This window comes from Argentina silus (genome assembly GCF_951799395.1).
Source record: "Argentina silus genome assembly, chromosome: 13".
Classification (NCBI taxonomy): Eukaryota; Metazoa; Chordata; class Actinopteri; order Argentiniformes; family Argentinidae; genus Argentina; species Argentina silus.
In genome coordinates this window covers 1,305,859-1,323,701 of record NC_139667.1, presented here as the reverse complement: position 1 = coordinate 1,323,701, position 17,843 = coordinate 1,305,859, and the positions used below count along the sequence as shown (strand labels likewise).

The window sequence follows — 17,843 nt, the reverse complement described above, 5'->3', positions numbered from 1 at the left end:
AGGCTGCAGCCAGAGGAGACGGGAACGGCCAGCATATCTTCACAGGAGAAGGTGGGAGGGAGCTGAGTTATGGCACTGATGTTATTTAGCCAGAAAACATTGCCTTTCGAGTTTCACCTGCTATCAAGAGATAGTGCTCTATGCTAAAGCCTCCAGAAATATTATCTCTGAGGAAAAAAAGAAAACAAAAAGTAGCACACGTAAAATGTAGCAACAAAATAGATTTTGAGTCAATTCTCCCGAGCTGACTACCGAACGTGGTAGACGTTCTCCCACTGCAACGTGATCCAAACGTGTTAAACTTCGGTAGGTCTAACTTCAGATGTGTCCCTCACTCAGGATTAAACCACAGAATTGATTTCACCTGATTTAACTCTAATACCATACAGTCCTTATTGCTCTACCCCAGCTCATTCTGTCCAACTCCGTCCCCTACCACATGCTGTTCAGTAGACGTCTAGTATTGGATTTCGGGAGCATAAAAAGTGTGAATGAATACCACAGTGATAATTGCACTTAGCTTAAAGCTGTCACAAATCAAAGATTGTTGGGTGCAGTGGTGGTGGTGGTGGTGGTGGTGGTGGTGGTGGTGGGGGGGGGATGATTGCACAAATGAGCTGAGTCTGGATTAGGGGGAATATCATTATGACCCTTTATCTAACGGTCATTGTCAGAATCTATAGTCATACTGATTCAGCAATACTCATTTCTGACTGAAAGGGACAAGCAATGAATAAAGTCATTGATGAGGTCCTTAACCAGGTCCTAACGGCCCCCCCGAAGTCAATAATTATTTCGATTAGAATATCTTTATTACAAAAGTGCATACCGCTGCAAAAAAATCATCGCCACACCAAAACATCCCCCCGCAGTGTAATTGCCATTGCTCTGAAAATTATAGTTTTCATTAAATGAAAACGTTAGCGCGTTATTGATTGCTTAAGTAAGACTCGATATCTTCTCATTTTCCAAAGCTGAATCAAATTGCACGGAATAGTAATATTACCCAACTATTGTATACGTTCGTCACTGTTATGAGGTTCACGCTGCGGTCTCTCGAGGATTATTAGACCAGAATAAGTGCATTTAAATGAGTGTAATTTCTAGGGAGCGCACTTCCGTGTGGGAACATCTGTATACACGCGCGGCGCCGAACCATCTGTCATAACGCGTGTAATAAGAACTGGGATAAAGGAAGAGAAATCGCCCGCCAGTAAATGTGGTTATGGTATTTCTACACTAATAAGATCATTCTACACCGCCCCAGTCTGATACCATCGGCTGCAATCTCTCCATCCCTCTATCCTGTAGATAAGGCCTCCATCCAGTGGGGCTAACACACCAGCCCTCCCAGACGGTAGGTACCTGCTGCTCTGGTTCTAGAGGTGACTTTGGTCCTCTGTCTCTGGGGCTGGTGAGGCCCGTGCCCCTCCCTGACTCTCCTGGACCTGACGACGGGTTGGCTGAGTCCTGACAGAGAGGGAGAAAGAGGGAGAGAGAGGGGGGGGGGAGAGAGGGAGAGAGAGACACACACACACACACACACACACACACACACAATCACTAGTAAACACATCTGTCAGAGAGACATCAACACTACCAGACATGGCCGCTGTCCACTGACCTTCCTGGAACTGCGGGAGGCTGCAGACAGAGGCCTCTGGAGGCTGGAGCCAACGGAGCCCCTGAGGAAGGCCTTGAAGGGGCTCTGACCCCCACTGCCTGGCCGGGAGTACCCCCCGGGCTCACACTGCTCCTCCTCCACCACCCGGGCATCTTCCTGGGGAACCAGGAGGTGGAGCCATCTCTTCAATTAATCAAACTTTATTTACAGTTTATTTACATACAGTAATATGTACTTATTCATTTATTTCTTTATGTTTTTATTAATTAACTAATGATTTACAAACATAGTAGTGTATATAGCACATTGTGCTTACAAGAAAAAACAAAGGGCTCTTACATTACAGTGGCATAACTGTGTTTAACATGTCACACAGTAGCCTGAGTTACACATCATTGTGTTCAACATACCGTAAAAACCAACAACAGCAACTAACAGCACTTGTATACATTCTGCCTGTTGTTGTTCAGGAAGTACAGCCTCTGAAGACAGGAGTAGGCCTAATTGTTTCCTGACCATTCTCTAGAGGTCACCAGAGCAGGGCTCAGCTGTAGAAGTAGTTGTACCTGATCTATTGGCAGGTCCACCTTCACTCTGCGTTCCTCTGGAACCTCTGGCGCTCCCACAGTTTCCCTCCTTTTGTCTTTCGCTCTGAACACACCGCCCTCTGAGGAAAGTGATTCATCACAATTACCTCTAATACTGGCAGTCACCCCCCCCCCCCTTCCACTCTACTCCTCTCTCTCTCTCCCTCTCTCTCTCCCTCTCTCTCTCTCTCTCTCTCTCTCTCTCTCTCTCCCTCTCGCTCTCTCTCTCCCTCTCGCTCTCTCTCTCTACCTCTCTCTGTCTCTCTCTCTCTCTCTCTCTCTCCCTCGCTCTCTCTCTCTACCTCTCTCTGTCTCTCTCTCTCTCTCTCTCTCTCTCACACTCTCTCTCTCTCTCTCTCTCGCTCTCTCTCTCTCTCTACCTCTCTCTGTCTCTCTCTCTCTCGCTCTCTTGCTCTCTCTCCCTCTCTCTCTCTCTCTCCCTCTCTCTCTCTCTCTCTCTCTCCCTCTCTCTCTCTCTCTCTCTTACTTCAGAGGTGATCAATGATCCTGTCAAAGTATTTATTTATTTAGAAAGCACACACACACACACAGACCTAAAGGTTACTGCAAGCCAAGATTTCTCTGCCACAACTTTGACCACCCTGCGTGAAACTAACTGACAGTGACAAGCGACGTTTGATGTTTGGGGAAACAAAAACACAGCGCACTGAATTGTGAAATCTACAGCTGCTGGAGAGGATGTATATTTAAGAACGTAGGCGTGGACCTTTAACTATTCAAATTGTGTTTGGTGGTTTGTCTTTTATAATAGGTATAACTACAGGTAATTACTAGGTCATTACACATGATTACATACAAGCATGAAGCTAGCCACAGTAGCATGAGGTGTTAAGTTCCACAGGGATGCAACCAGGATGAATCCTCTGGCCTATCAAGTTCAAAAACAAGACCATGAAAGAGAGAATGAAAATGATCTGCTGACAAGCGGTTAGCTCCTTCCTGCGCTAGGTGCTAGCAGCCGCCTGCCAACAGCACTCAGAGGCCCCGGCTCGGCTGATCGCCCCTGAGGGGGAACGGTGATGTAGTTAAAGAGGAAGCCTATGGATTTTTTCTCTTTTTTCTCTTAAACCATTAGTAATGACTTTAGGAGGGGCGTCCCACCGCCAGGATGATCAAGTGTCAAAAAAAAAGTGGAGGAGCACTGGTGGCCAGTGCTCCTTGACAAGCAGGGGCTGCAGTCTGCAGACAGCCAATCAGGCGCTAACGCAGAGGCCCCCGACGTGTGAGGAGGAAACTGGACTCGCCACCACCGGCTCGGCGGGAACGTGTGAAATGATGGCAGCGCTCAAACTGCGGCAATTACTCACTTTCTATGATGTCATTGTGTCTCTGGTCCTGGATGTGTGTATGTGTGTGTGTGTGTGTGTGTGTGTGTGTGTGTGTGTGTGTGTGTGTGTGTGTGTGTGTGTGTGGGGGAAAAAGACACCACCGGCATAATAACTATCGAACAGCAGTCCCACTGTCAGTGGCAGTGGTGCAATTACTGTGTACCGTATATGTTATATATCACATTCAAACTGTGTAATTGCCATGAAGCTAAATACCATCAATCTACAAGACAATTTCGTCAGCTTTATGATCTCTCCTCTATATGATTGTGATGAATAACTTATGATCGTTTTGATTCCCCCATCAGGAGAAAATTGGAGCATTTTGTTTTCCTGGCACAGTTAACGAGGCTTTCTGGATAGAATATTCAACAAAATGGCCTGATTGAATTCATCTATGATTTACAGCGCTTGATGGTGTTTGAAGCCTTGTTCGTTTTAATATTCACGGCAACAGAATTCCATTCTTTGAAAGGCGACGTGGCAGGAAGCCTGTTCCGCGTCCCCCCTGATGTACGGTGACTTTGGAGAACAGGTTGGGAATTCAAAGAAAGCTCTCCACATGCTTCTCCTATCTCCTCACCACACACATTTAGACACACACACGTGCACGCTCGCACACACACACACACGCATACGCACACACACACACTCACACATGCACGCGCACGCACGCACGCACGCACACAAAGACACACACGCACGCACGCACACAGCTACCTTAAGAAAACCTTGCCTTCAAAAAAAAAATAAACAGGTCCAATTCATATCACAGGGAGAGAGAGAGAGAGAAAGAGGTGGGAAAAACATACAATAACCAATAAAAAAAAACATACAATAAAAAAATAAAATTGGGAGAGCGTTTCTGTAGAACTGTTCTACTTACCTCCCGTTGAGAAGAGCAGTGGGATTCTGGACACCTGCTTGTGTTGTTTGGATCGCTCTCTGTCTGGCTTGGCGTAGAAGTAGGAGTCTGTGTAGTTCTTTGGACGGCCCCTGGCTGTGTGCTCAAGGTCCTCTCCAAGCCCGCTGTGTACAAACTACAAACACAACAAGGCGCCGTGGATCGAGGAGGCAACGATGCTCTGATATCAGACCATTGAGACTCGTCACCAAAGATGTCTTTGTGTTTTGTTAAAAGACAGTAACACGGTAGGGTTAGTCAGAGCTCTAATGGGCTTCAGTGGGGGAAAAAAAACCTGTTCCTATGTCTTTCTTCTTTTCCCCCTTTTTTACATTTTCCATTGACCTCAATTTTTCATGAGCTGATATGCTTTGCAGCTCCCCTGTGCCTCCACACTGTATTGAATTCATCTGGTTCCAATACATCTGGTGCACAACCTATCAATCACCGGGGAGAGCAGCAAACTAATCATTTATTGATGAAACGGGGGCAGCCATGAATTTCTAACTGCATTCGTCTTATTTATCAAGGCAGATCAAACAATGAAAATCCAAACAAGCTTAAAGTGGGAGAGGGGAGAGTCCTGGCCAGACGGTACGCTAGACGGTTATTGATGAATAAAGGTCTTGGGAGCTTGTATGGTAGGAGGGGGAGGAGGAGAGCAGGGGAGGGAGGGAGGGAGGGAGAGAGAGAGAGAGAGGGGAGGGGGGGTAGAGAGAAAGAGAGAGAGAGAGAGAGGGGAGGGGGGATAGAGAGAGAGAGAGAGGGGAGGGGGGATAGAGAGAGAGAGAGAGAGAGAGAGGAGGGGGATAGATAGAGAGAGAGAAAGAGAGAGAGGGGGGAGTGAGAGAGAGAGAGAGAGAAAGAGAAAGAGAGAGAGAAAGAAAGAGAGGGGGGAGTGAGAGAGAGAGAAAAGCGAGAAAGGGGAGGGGGGATAGAGAGAGAGAGAGAAAGAAAAAGAGAAAGAGAGAGAGAGGGGAGGGGGGATAGAGAGAGAGAGAGAAAGAAAAAGAGAAAGAGAGAGAGAGGGGAGGGGGGATAGAGAGAGAGAGAGAAAGAGAAAAGAGCAGTGAGTAGACGAGTTGAGAGTGATGTTCACACAGCGGGGTACACTTGTGAATTAATGCTCCCACAAAAGGCAATTTTCTCCTGGCAGGCTGCTGGTCCACGCTGGAGGTAGCCAGGTGAGCTACGTCTCCCTCAGAGGGATGGGGAAAGAGGAGCAGACTTAATGTCTCTCTCCTTCTTTCTTCCCATGCAGCTACCAGTGCTTTTACTGAAGTTGGCTCGCTCCCAAGGCAAGCTCAGGGGTTTCTGTACTGATCTCAGGCTTCCACGAGAACACACTTCGGGGCAGTGGTGTACTGCAAGCCCACTAACATGGAGTCTTGGGAATAGAGCGCCGAGTTCCTTTCTTCTAGTTGTTTGCTTTCTTTAATGCCGATGCAGAAGTCAGTTGATATTCTTTTGAATTCACACTAGCCGTTGGTGGGCGAGAGAGAGAGAGAGAGAGAGAGACAGAGAGAGAGAGATAGAGAGAGAGAGAGAGAGAGACAGAGGAGAACAGAACAACAGAAAGGAGGGAGAAGTTTTGCCTGGGATGTTCAGTTAGGGGAGAGTTGAAACTGAGTTCGCTCATGGTGTCCAAACTACCAAGATCAAAGGCAGAACCGCTGCTTTGCTGTTAATCCAATTTCATCCCAGGGTTCTCCCCAAAGAATGGGAGAGGGACGCTGTGCCACCTTGTCGACTTGGCTCCGCCACATACGTAAACATTTCAGAGCGAATGAAACCGAGGAACTGCCTTTGATCGCAGATGACATCATTGTTGTTTTTCGCGAAAGTGAAAGTGTTGTTGCGTTCCCAGCTCAGTTCAGCGTTTTAGCTGCATTTCCAGCACATTTCGACATGAATAAACGCGAGCGGATTTTGATCTCATCATTTGGTGGAGCGGCGTAATTTACGGTCTGTAAACTGAAAAGTCCACAATCAAACTCACGATCCATCATGAGACATCTGAAAAGTAAACACAACTTGTAGCCTCATGGCAAAATGTAAATAGTGGAGCTCTCATCTAAATCAACAGCAGAGACTCGTGCCCCATGTTGGGGGAGAGAAGAGAGGGACAAAAGCAGAGCTCTGGGAATGAAGAGAACAGTACAACTGGAAATGGAAAAGCTGAAGTCATTGCCTCTCCAGAGAGAGAGAGTCTGGCTGGCTGGCTGGTGGAATCAGTGTGAGAACGGCTGTGGAGGGACAGGAAGGCGGAGAGGAGTAAAGTGGAGCGAGTAATCTCTGGCCTCTCAAGTGGCAGCGTGGAGGAGTCAACGGGAGGACACTGGGATATGATAGTGGGGGCCGCGGGGGGGCCCTGAGGGCTGGAGGGGGGCTGTCCGGAAGCACAGCTACCAACCTTCAACCTCCAAAGGGGGGGTCAAAGTGTCAGAGCCAATCCCTGTGCCTGGTCCCTCAGTGGGCAGACAGACAGGAGGCAGGAGGGGTGGAGCTTCTCCTCTGGGCATCGCCACCTCTTCTTCTCGCCACTTCTTCCTCGAATGAGGTCACAGGAGAACAGAGAGAGAGAGGGGTAGGGAGGGGGCGGGTCTCCGCTGATGTCATGTGTCCAGGTTGACTGCATCTGGGACCAGAGTGTCACCACCCATAGTAACTGTGCTCAGTGGAGCTCAAAAGCAGGAAATGAATCACTGTAACCACCAATACACCCCCCCCCCCCCACCCCACCCCTCCCTCATCGTCACTAACACCCTAGCTCAGCAGCATCTACGGAAGTTGCCAATGGGACTGTGGTGTAAATGCCACCAGACACTGCAGAGCCCTCAGTGCTGGGGCTTCAGTGGCTGCCACAGCTGTCCAGCCCGGCCCACTGGTGCTCTGCTGGGGACGGCTGCAGGCGGAGACACACCGCCATGCAGCAAGGTTACTGGGCAAGGTTACATTTTACACAGGCACTCTCCTCGGAAACATGTTACTAGATTATCTTTTTTTTTTTTTTTTTTTTTACAGACGTTTGAAATCTGACTGCTGTTGCTTTGTGAGGTCAAACTGAAATTAATGATGGATGTGACCCTATAAATGTATGTGTATAATCAGCAGGCTAAGCCAGCGGACGGATCAGGCTACAGCAAAGCACTTCGCCCACATGAATCTCTCTCTCTCTCTGAAAGGTCCTCATTAAGTCTGGTCAAATCATATTTATGTATTCATGAGGGATCAGGCAAGAGGGAGCGGGAGCCAGAAGTAAGGTAACATTTCCAGTGAATAAGCAATAGTGGATCAGCTGGCAGGGAGGCAGAGAGAGGACATGTCTCTGTCTCTGTCTCCCCCTTCAGGTGTAAAGGAGAATTCATTTTTGTTGGTAGGGTTTGAACTACATTTTATGGAATTTACTGTACCTCATGGATATGGTATTGCTTTAAAAAATAAAAATGCAAAACTTTTTTTTTTTTTTAAAGTATGACCAATTCTATTATTCCTGAAACATTTAGGTAATTAATTCCCCTAACTGACTATTGCTGACCGACTATAATTTGTAGTTTTTTTCTGCTTTACATTTGTATCCTGTTGTTGAATCCTAATTTATTTGTTTAACCCTCACGGGTAAAAAAGCTGCTATTTTTCACCATCAGAAAAGGATTTGACACATGCCACACCGTCATCTTTCATGGTTAGAAGAGTCAGATGTCAGACATATCTCACCATGCTACACAGCCTTATCTCTGCCTGAACCGCTGAGTGTGCAACCTCTCTTCCTCCCTGGTTTCTGTGGATGTTGACGTTGTTGTGCTCATCTCTGGCAATCCTCACATGGCTGCAACGCATTTCCACTGTCTACTTAATCACAATAGAAATTGTCTTGGTTGTGGTGGAATGAGAGATTTTTTCTCTCTCTCTCCCCCGGTCCCCCAGGTGAATATGTTGAGTCTATGAGAGTCTCTGCACTTGATCAAGTGGGCCACGCACGCGGGCTCCTATAGGGAGTACCTATCAGAGTGGAAGGCGATGCTAAGTCAATGCCTCCCTCCGACACTGATTGATGATAGGACTGCCTCGTAACGAACCACGCTCTGTTAGGGGCTCTCATGCGCTGGAGATGTTAATTGAAATGCTGTGTGTGAAGGCGTGCTTTTCCACTGTATAGTTTTCTGTAGGCGGAAAGTCCGCGCCCGCCTTCAGGAGTAAAGGTAATGGATACAGTACAAAACACACTCTTGTGGGGAAAAACAACCACTTAGAGATCACAGGGCTGTTTCCTACCGCCGTACAGTGACAGCATGATTCACAGGACTCACCACATCCTTTGCGTATTGGTTTCTGCCTCTCCTAATTGCTGGGAGACATTCATTGCTGACTCTGAGGTAAAAAAAAGGAAACAAACCATAATGATTTCAATTCATCAAACGAACAGATTCAAGTGGATAATAAATGTACATAATCTGAGTTATTGCTTGAGATAAAGAGTTTTGTCTTACCCGTGAGGCTGACTATTGTCCCGTAGGCCCAGACTATACATTTGTTGGGGACCCACTTTGTTGGGGACCCACTGGGAGTAGGGTAAGAACCTGAACCTCTCTGCTCCCACGGCCACGTAGAACTGGCTGTTCTCCAGGTCAAACGGACCACGCAGGGGGGTTCCGTCTAACATGCACAGTCTGGCCGCAAGAGACGTCGAAACACAAGATATATTGAAAAATAACACATCAGAGCACATCTGCCATTGTTAACGTGGAATGATGAAGGGAAATCAAGTGACAATGCAGCAAAGTAGAAACATATCTTGAATGATCCACCAGTTCAGCTGAGTTTTTGATGACTGATGGATAGATGATTCACTTACTTAAACAAATCTATTTGTTGTAAGTCGCTTTGGATAAAGGCGTCTGCTAAATGCCATTAATATAAATGTAAATGTAAATGTTTTAGGGATGTGATCACTGCTAAGAGTTGGATCAATGGGTTTCATTTCATACCCGACACAACAATGACTACAAAGGTGGGCTGTTTCCTCCCCTACCTGTGGACAGCCCCGGTACGCAGCTGTACCCTCTCTGTCACCATGGCCAACACGCGCTCCCAGTTTGTCAGAGTATACTTTGGTATCAGTATCCGAGCTGGAGGAACCAAGACATCTCCATTGGTAAAAACACTACAAAATACAACAACACATCAACAACTCAGTACAAGGGGATTCCACTCTCAACATTTTCAACATCAGAAATCGAGTTGGCCTACAAGTTCAATAAAGAAGTGGCTTGAAAATTACACTTGAAAAATGTACATACAAGTGACACAACTGGTGACCAAAGGAGTTAGATATTGGATATTTTACATCCCATCTCAATGCAGAGAACATTAGCCAGAGCACAATAAGGTAAGGGGACTCTTGAAGATCCATTCTCACTTGATGGTGCATGACTCATTGATAATCTTCCTCCAGCGAGCAGAAACGACTATTCTGCTGTGGACAACAGGTCGTATCTGTGATTTAAAACAGAGAATGAAATATAGTTTATTTCACGGTTATTACTGAGGCCCTTACAGAGTATGTGGCTTATAGTGAATCTAAATGGGGAAAAAAACTTATCAGGGAGACAAATTGATGGCTAGACTTTTAGTAGGCTGCTCTCGACTCAAATTGCACTCACAAAACATTGCGAGAGGAAAATGCAATTTCGATAAGGATAACAAGCAGATGATGATGCCATTCCAAGTCCCAAAACATTTGCATTTATTTCTGAAATAACTGTAGCAAGAGAAAGTCAATCAGCGGCCTTACCTGTTCACTCTTCTTTCTCTGTGGCTTCTTTGCTGTTATGTGGTGATAACTAGAAGATAAAAGTAACCATTTAAATGAACAACAACTCACTGGTTTCAATCACATTTGATTTTGGGTCAAATAAATCCCTGGATGTTTAAGCTTTATCGTTACTCCAGTGAAGTAGTGTCTACACGTTTGGCTGGCTGCATCAGCAACGAGGCATTTGAGCAATTCCACATGATTGTAATGGCTGTGTAATTTCAGGGTCCCTACAGGGTATATACAGGGTACCTACAGGGTCCTCCAGGGTCCCAACAGGGTACCTACAGGGTACATACAGGGTCTCTACAGGGTCTCTACAGGGTCTCTATAGGGTCTCTACAAGGTCTCTACAGGGTCCCTACATGGTCTCTACAGGGTCTCTACAGGGTCTCTACAGGGTACATACATGGTCTCTACAGGGTCCCTACAGGGTACATACATGGTCTCTACAGGGTCCCTACAGGGTCTCTACAGGGTCTCTACAGGGTCTCTACAGGGTACATACATGGTCTCTACAGGGTCTCTACAGGGTCTCTACAGGGTACCTACAGGGTCTCTACAGGGTCCCTACAGGGTCTCTACAGGGTCTCTACAGGGTCTCTACAGGGTCCCTACAGGGTCTCTACAGGGTCTCTACAGGGTCTCTACAGGGTCCCTACAGGGTCCCTACAGGGTCTCTACAGGGTCTCTACAGGGTACATACATGGTCTCTACAGGGTCTCTACAGGGTACCTACAGGGTCTCTACAGGGTCTCTACAGGGTCTCTACAGGGTCCCTACAGGGTCTCTACAGGGTCCCTACAGGGTCTCTACAGGGTCTCTACAGGGTCCCTACAGGGTCTCTACAGGGTCTCTACAGGGTACCTACTCCAGCTTTTTGAAGCGCTCTCCTCCGGCGGCCACGTATCTCCCTCCGTGCTGCAGGTGGTCCAGGTCGAACACTTTGTGTCCTTCTCTCGGAGTGTAAACATTCCTTACCGCCCCGAACGGAGCCTCGACCCCGCGGGTGACCGAACTGAGAAAACTGTCAAAAGTTGACATCTGACGCTGGTTGATTACAAACTTTCGGCCAGGAAAGAAAGCATCCCCGTTCCTGTAGACGACAATGGTTTTAGTGGGAGGCTGAGGGAGTCCGGCTTTACCTGACGTGCCCGACATGATGACGGACCCACACCGACGACTGACAAGCAACGTGCGGAAACACAGGTCAAATGGCAAAGGTTAGCAAAGCCAGCAGATATGAACGAGAGATGCCTATCTTTGTTTGTTGTTGTTGAGGTTAGTTTATCTTTCTCTCGTTTCCTCGTTAGCCGAGTCGTTGTCGTTGTCGCTGTTTGAAGCTAGCCGGCTAGCCTGGAGGCTCCACTCACACGAACGGTGTTTGATGGGTTTCCAAGGAAACCAGTTGGTGGGAAAAGCGCGCGCTTTCCAGGAATGTCTGGAGGCCAGAAGATGTTCTCCAACATGGACCGAACATGTGTCTCCTCTCCTCTCCTCTCCTCTCCTCTCCTCTCCTCTCCTCTCCTCTCCTCTCCTCAGAACACCAGCCCTCCCCTTCACAACCCGGACTCCTGGAAGACGGGTGCATGGACAGGACTCAATAAAAATGCAGAGCTGAACTCAGATCTAGGATAACATTGATGATGTCTGTTGTTCTCTATGGTGGGGCCTGGGGACAGCCCTGTTGTAAATGTATAACCCCCCCCCTCTCTCTCTCTCTCCCCCCTACCAGATCAAACAACCCTTTGGTAAACAGAAATAGCATTTCTCAAATTATATCTCAAATTGGATGGAGGTTAGCTTTCCTCCTGGGATAAGGATCTGATATCTGATATGCGTTGAATAAAACACATGCATGTGCAGTTACAGTCCTATCCTTATATTGATTTTTACTATATAAATATAAGGCCTACCTCCTTTGTTTTACCTTTTACAGTACAAATGCACCGTCCCTAATCAGCGGCATGGTCATGCATGTTTGAACTGAAGTAGTCATGCAGGCAGTGATCTTTACCTCCCCTGCTACACGGAGAGCCGTCCACATTGTTTACTGCAGGGTAACCAGAGATTTCACCAAACACAACAGCAGCTAATTGGTTTTCGCCAGACAACTCCTGGTCAATGGGATGCATAATTCATCACTGTATTAATTATTCATTACTTAAGGGACCACTCAAGCTGTGCTTTATTACGAGAGCCATGTCATGCATATTCAAATCTCTTTAAATTTGGGAATTCAACCTACATTTGGAAGCTTGTTATGTCAAACGGTGCCTCAGATATGCCTGCTGTAACTTCATTCAGATAACTTCAGATTAAACAATGAGAAACCACCTTTATCCAAAGGTTATTTGGATAACAGTATTACAGATTAAGAGTGTAAGGACAAATACATGATAAACTAGATGAGTTGAATGACTCACTCCAAAGCTGTGTAATAGTAACATCTTAATCCAGACATCCATTACCAACACTGCTGCCAGAGGAAGCCTCTCTGTGCTCGATTGTAGTTTAAATGTATTTATTTGTGTTTATTTGACAGGGACAATACACAACTAAAAACATTAATGTCAGAATTTGAGATCTGATTGCGTCTTATCAGATATTGCCATCTGCAGTCCCTGGGCAGGTAAACAATAATAATAAAAACATACAATCCATAAACACCAAACATTCTAAAGACATGGGAAAGGATCCATAACAGATACATTTCATAGAGCATAAATACATTCATGAAAGTGAGGTGTTTTGTTCATAGTACTATACGTGTGTTTTGTTGATGGATTGAATTACAGGCCGCTAAACATTGATTGATATAGGTTTCAGAACACAATATCTTGCTCTTTCGCCTAATCGGTAGATCAGTGACTTATTCATGTCGTGGCTTCTTTTCAAAGCGTCTCCACTATCAGATGTAATGAAGCAGTTTCGGTAACACCATGTGCAGTCATCCAAGCCAATGGCTCTTCTATCTAGTCGGGTAGCATACGCTTCATTTTCCAGACCTTTGTATGACTGAAGTAACTAGAAAAGGTCATTGTGATGACTGCAGAATAGGAGATGAAATCACACATCGACTTGTCTGTTAGCTCAGTGGTCCGTTCTGCATGCCAAACTATAATGTTTTCTCTCACAAGCACATTTCACACACATTATTTGGGCCTTCAGACATTGTTTATATGATCACTCAATAAGGTGAGCTATTGAATAATAATTCAAATGGACCTTTAGGCTGCATGTAAACGTAGTCAGTGTGATGAAAACGATATCAGAAGATTTTAAGTTCAACACTGTGTTAGCCATTAATGTCCACTAGGTGGCAGTAGCCTACACAATAGAGAGTTGCATTTCTGTACGAGAATAGATGACAGATAAGATCCTTATGAATTTATATTGCGTGAAATCAAACACCATGCCAGATATTACAATGATTGAAGGACAACAAGCTACCAATAAACGTTTATTGGGAACAACACAGTCAAAGGAGCAACACCAAAACACATGTCACCGTCTGTATCCCTGATTACAGTGTTTCCAAACAGATCACCTTTCAGAATAGAGATACATTTGACTCAGTACATGTAGAAGCAACACATCCTACAGTCTTATTCACTGCTGAACATACAGTACCAGACACATTCCGCTTCCTCCATTTCTATGTAAAGACACTCCTTTGCCCTATGAGTTCCGATCACAACATGGATTCCACAAACCCACCAGTGGCAGCCTCTGGACTCTCATTCACTCACCACCTGCCTTCTCATCTTTCATCATGCACGTCCAGGCTCATCTAAAGCTTCATCAAACTGTAAAACACAAACACCGAGCTTATCTGGTTCTGAGAAAGTCGTTTCTATACAATGGTTAAATTGCCAGTAAGGAATACTCTGCATTCTAGAGACGTCTGTTATGAAATGTTGACAGACAAACACATGAAACTATGAGCGAGACATTATCATGACATGGGTTATGCACACTGTATCAAAACTTTAAAAGTAAAACTTGCTACGTGTTTAACCATATATTTTTAAAACACACTAAAGTTCAAAATGCATACTGTATATTGCAAGTCACAAAACATTGTGATTAGGGATAATACAATTGTTAATGACATATTCACTAGTAATTAGAAAAATAGTACTCCATATGTTTAAATAAATCATATCATTTGTAATGCAAATAAAAGTAATATATTGTTAGCTGATACACAGTTTTAGTAAAACATATATTGTCTCACTTAAACTCACAAAATGAACATGTAAAAGACAAAGAATTGAGAACTTACAACTTTCTGAGTAGAAATGAAGTGGATAAGGGAAAACTGCATGAACTGTTCAGAAAAGGTAGTAAATGGGAAAGTGAAACGGTTTATCACAACAGTAGTTGCATGTCAATATCCAGTCTATTATGCCATAGCATTGGTGGCTGGCCTACCTACAGAATATAGTAACATCCCTGTACCAGGGGAGGCTGGTAGAGGTAGAAATCGGAGGATGGGCTCATTGTAATCCATGGAATGGAATCAGGAACGGTAACAATGATACCATGCCTCATTCCAGTCTACGCATTACAATTACAGCCCGTCCTCTGATTTCTGCCTCCACAGTCTATCACACAAGATCCTTACACTGAGGACCGTCATCCTCTCTATCACCAGCACTCTGACGCAGCCACACTCAGACGCTGCTCTTGTCAAACTCACACACAAAGTACATGGTGGGGTTGCAGGCGACGTCAGTCCAATCCCCTGCCGCCACCATCTCCGCGCAGTCCTCGTCCTCGTAGGCATTGTTGGGCTCCCCTTCCCGCCACTTGGTGAAGGTGCTCATGGGAGAACGGTCCACGTAGGTGAAGTGTCCCTCCCGGTCGATGTCGTTGATGCCGATGTACACCCTGTTCAGGCCCGCCTCCGTGATGTACCCCGCGATGGCCCGGTTGGCCCCCTCGTCCTTGGGCATGGCGAGGTGTCCGCCGCGCCCCTGACAGTAGACCTCGGCGTCGGAGTAGCGCTTCTCCTCCTTCACCAGGAGGTACACCTTACCGTCTCTCTCCTTGATGCCGGCGACAGCTGCAGAGGAGGGCAGTGCTGAAAAATGAGCACTTGTATTTCTAAAATCACACTGACATAACTGTACATACATCCCCAGCGTTTCACACCACATTGTTCATAACAACAAACAAAGCTTAGAATGTTGGCTGAAGTCAGTGTTTAAAGTTATTATTTGTGGGAAAACTTTCCGAAAACAATTGTTATTTTCGACGCTGGACGTCTATCAAGAGTCTCAAAATCGTACCACTTTTAATGAACTTCAGCTCGCTGGTTAACTGGCCCACGTGGATGTCCATCTCACCAATCATCTTCCTCAGAGGGGTACATTCACAAGGTACACCTGGGAAGACAAAACAATGACAACTTGGTAAACAGTTACACAGTTATCTCCAATGTAACTGATATTTTCCATGTGCCATGTTTCCATAACTGTGAATTGATGGGCAGATTTGATCGAGAAACATGTTCCGAAAGAGCTGGTGTTCTACCTGGATCTCCACTGGCACCTTTTGGTCCAGGATCCCCCATATCTCCCTTTAGACCTGAGAGTGGAAATATTGTTTTAGGCAAAAATGTGTCAAAAACATATTCATTTAAAAACAAAAAAAAAAGCACTCTGCAGGGAATCTTTACCTTTGACTCCACTGGGGCCCATTTTCCCATAATGTCCCATAATGCCCTTCTGCCCTTTAGGTCCAGGATGTCCTACACAACAGAAAACACATTTTTATTCTTCATTGTCATCATCAAAACAGTACAACTAGCTGAGAGAGAATACACTGTACTGTATGACATTAGGTATGTTTCATTCAGTGAGACCAGGCTGAACCTTTTGCATAATGCCGCAATGCAATGCAAGTATTTTATAAAGACTTAAAAACAAGATTACAAACTAATGTTAAAATAGCCTCAACAGCAAAGCATCGGTCTGTGTGTGTAATCTCAGCTCTGGAGACAGAGAGCCTCCACTCCTCATTAAACACTGTAGTAAACACTTGTCACCAGCCCAGGATCCTGGGTATCGTTTCTCACACCACCTCCGACCTTTAGTAAACACTGCGCTGCTCTGGACAGCCTAGCAGTGATGTAACTAGCGTACAGCGTCCTCCTACTGTTAGCCAGAGGGATTCCAGTCAGTCTGTGTGGTGGTCTTTGCCCTACTGTCCCATCTGAGCGGGAGAGAGCGACTCCTGTGAGGCTCGCTGCTTCTCCTTTTGTCAGTCTTTATTGTTTGTTAATCCTGTTTGGAAAAGAGGACAACGACAGCGTACCTACTTCCCCCGGCGGACCGACTCTTCCTGGTCTCCCAGGCGCTCCTTTCTCACCTTTGTCTCCCGGATCTCCTGGCAGAGAGAGAAGAGAAGTCATTGGACAAACTATACGTACCTTTATAAACTATACGTACCTTTATCAATCAAACACAACAACCTCTTAAACCTGCTACTGAACGTTGTGACGTGCACTGCAGCTCTGTTTTTGGAGCATGTTTTCAGACTCTTTCATTGTTTATGTACATTGTGTGTGTGTGTGTGTGTGTGTGTGTGTGTGTGTGTGTGTGTGTGTGTGTGTGTGCGTGCGTGCGTGCGTGCGTGTGTGCGTGTATGTGTGTGTGTGTGTGTGTGTGTGTCTACGGTATGTGTCGTATGCCTTTGAGTCCTGGGACGAGGATCTGGACGTTGCAGGGTTCATCTGACATGTGTTGGCAGTGGACTGACTGCACCAGCGCCAGGCCCAGCAGAGAGACGAGCACGCAGGACAGCTTCTCCCCTCTCATCCTGCAGCACGGACTTGGTGGTACACTGGAAGACATGCAAACAGATATCGCACAACTCCTGAGACACAGACAGACGGACACACCACTGCAGGATGACTCCAAAACATGTTGTTTAGTTTCTGTTAGAATTAAAGTTATTGCTGGGGTTTTTTAAGTGGAGAAAAAACGCTACTTCTACCAAACACTTTAGTACTTCTGTAGCCTAGTATACAACATCATCTGCCAACTTAAAGTTGCTGTACGATATCTACAGCACGGCCTGTTAATCTATGACATGCACAAGTCACCATGAAATGAGTTTCACAAACTGTCTACATGAGCAGAAAGTAGCGTAAAGTAGCACTTTATTAATCCCCAAAGGGGGAAATTCACTTTCAACAGCAGATACAGTACTAAACATACAGTAGACATCACATATTAGGACAATTTACATTTCTAACAACATTTCTAAATGTAACCTACCCTTTGTGCAGTTTCCCAGACCCCCAGAGCAGCGAGTACAGTCTCCTCAGTGTGAGGAGTCTCTCTAATGATCTTCATGAGTCAACGGGGGCTAGAACACTGGTGGTCCTTCTGAAGGATTCCATTTTCCTCTGCAGGGTTCTAGAATGTGTGTGATAGGGCATCCATAAACAGTTACACAGATAAAGCCTCAAGCCAGCTGGGGCCTCCTGATAATTGCATGGGAAAGCATACAAGTCTGATAACGCGCTGACTCAACTTCAAAGGGGATTAGG

The 17,843-nt window shown here is 45.8% G+C and overlaps 2 protein-coding genes across 2 annotated transcripts in view; both read right to left on the bottom strand.

Annotated features, from left to right (window-relative positions):
* dcdc2c (doublecortin domain containing 2C) overlaps positions 1-11,440 on the bottom strand; it is a gene marked incomplete at both ends in the record, with an annotated part of 15,433 nt that extends 3,993 nt beyond the window's left edge. Inside the window, 9 exons of the mRNA XM_083683446.1 lie at positions 1,366-1,470; positions 1,625-1,780; positions 2,191-2,291; positions 4,447-4,600; positions 9,011-9,134; positions 9,497-9,628; positions 9,884-9,960; positions 10,259-10,307; positions 11,151-11,440. Of these exons, the coding sequence (XP_083539572.1) occupies positions 1,366-1,470; positions 1,625-1,780; positions 2,191-2,291; positions 4,447-4,600; positions 9,011-9,134; positions 9,497-9,628; positions 9,884-9,960; positions 10,259-10,307; positions 11,151-11,440 (1,188 nt within the window). The remainder of the gene's footprint in view (positions 1-1,365; positions 1,471-1,624; positions 1,781-2,190; positions 2,292-4,446; positions 4,601-9,010; positions 9,135-9,496; positions 9,629-9,883; positions 9,961-10,258; positions 10,308-11,150) is intronic.
* A 3,518-nt stretch (positions 11,441-14,958) lies between these two features.
* On the bottom strand, positions 14,959-17,106 carry colec11 (collectin sub-family member 11; the record flags this gene model as incomplete). Its single annotated transcript, XM_083683314.1, has 6 exons — positions 14,959-15,368; positions 15,577-15,672; positions 15,821-15,874; positions 15,966-16,037; positions 16,604-16,675; positions 16,980-17,106. The coding sequence occupies 6 exons, from the start codon at positions 17,104-17,106 to the stop codon at positions 14,959-14,961; spliced, it is 831 nt and encodes a 276-aa protein (XP_083539440.1).
* Positions 17,107-17,843: the final 737 nt, after the last annotated feature.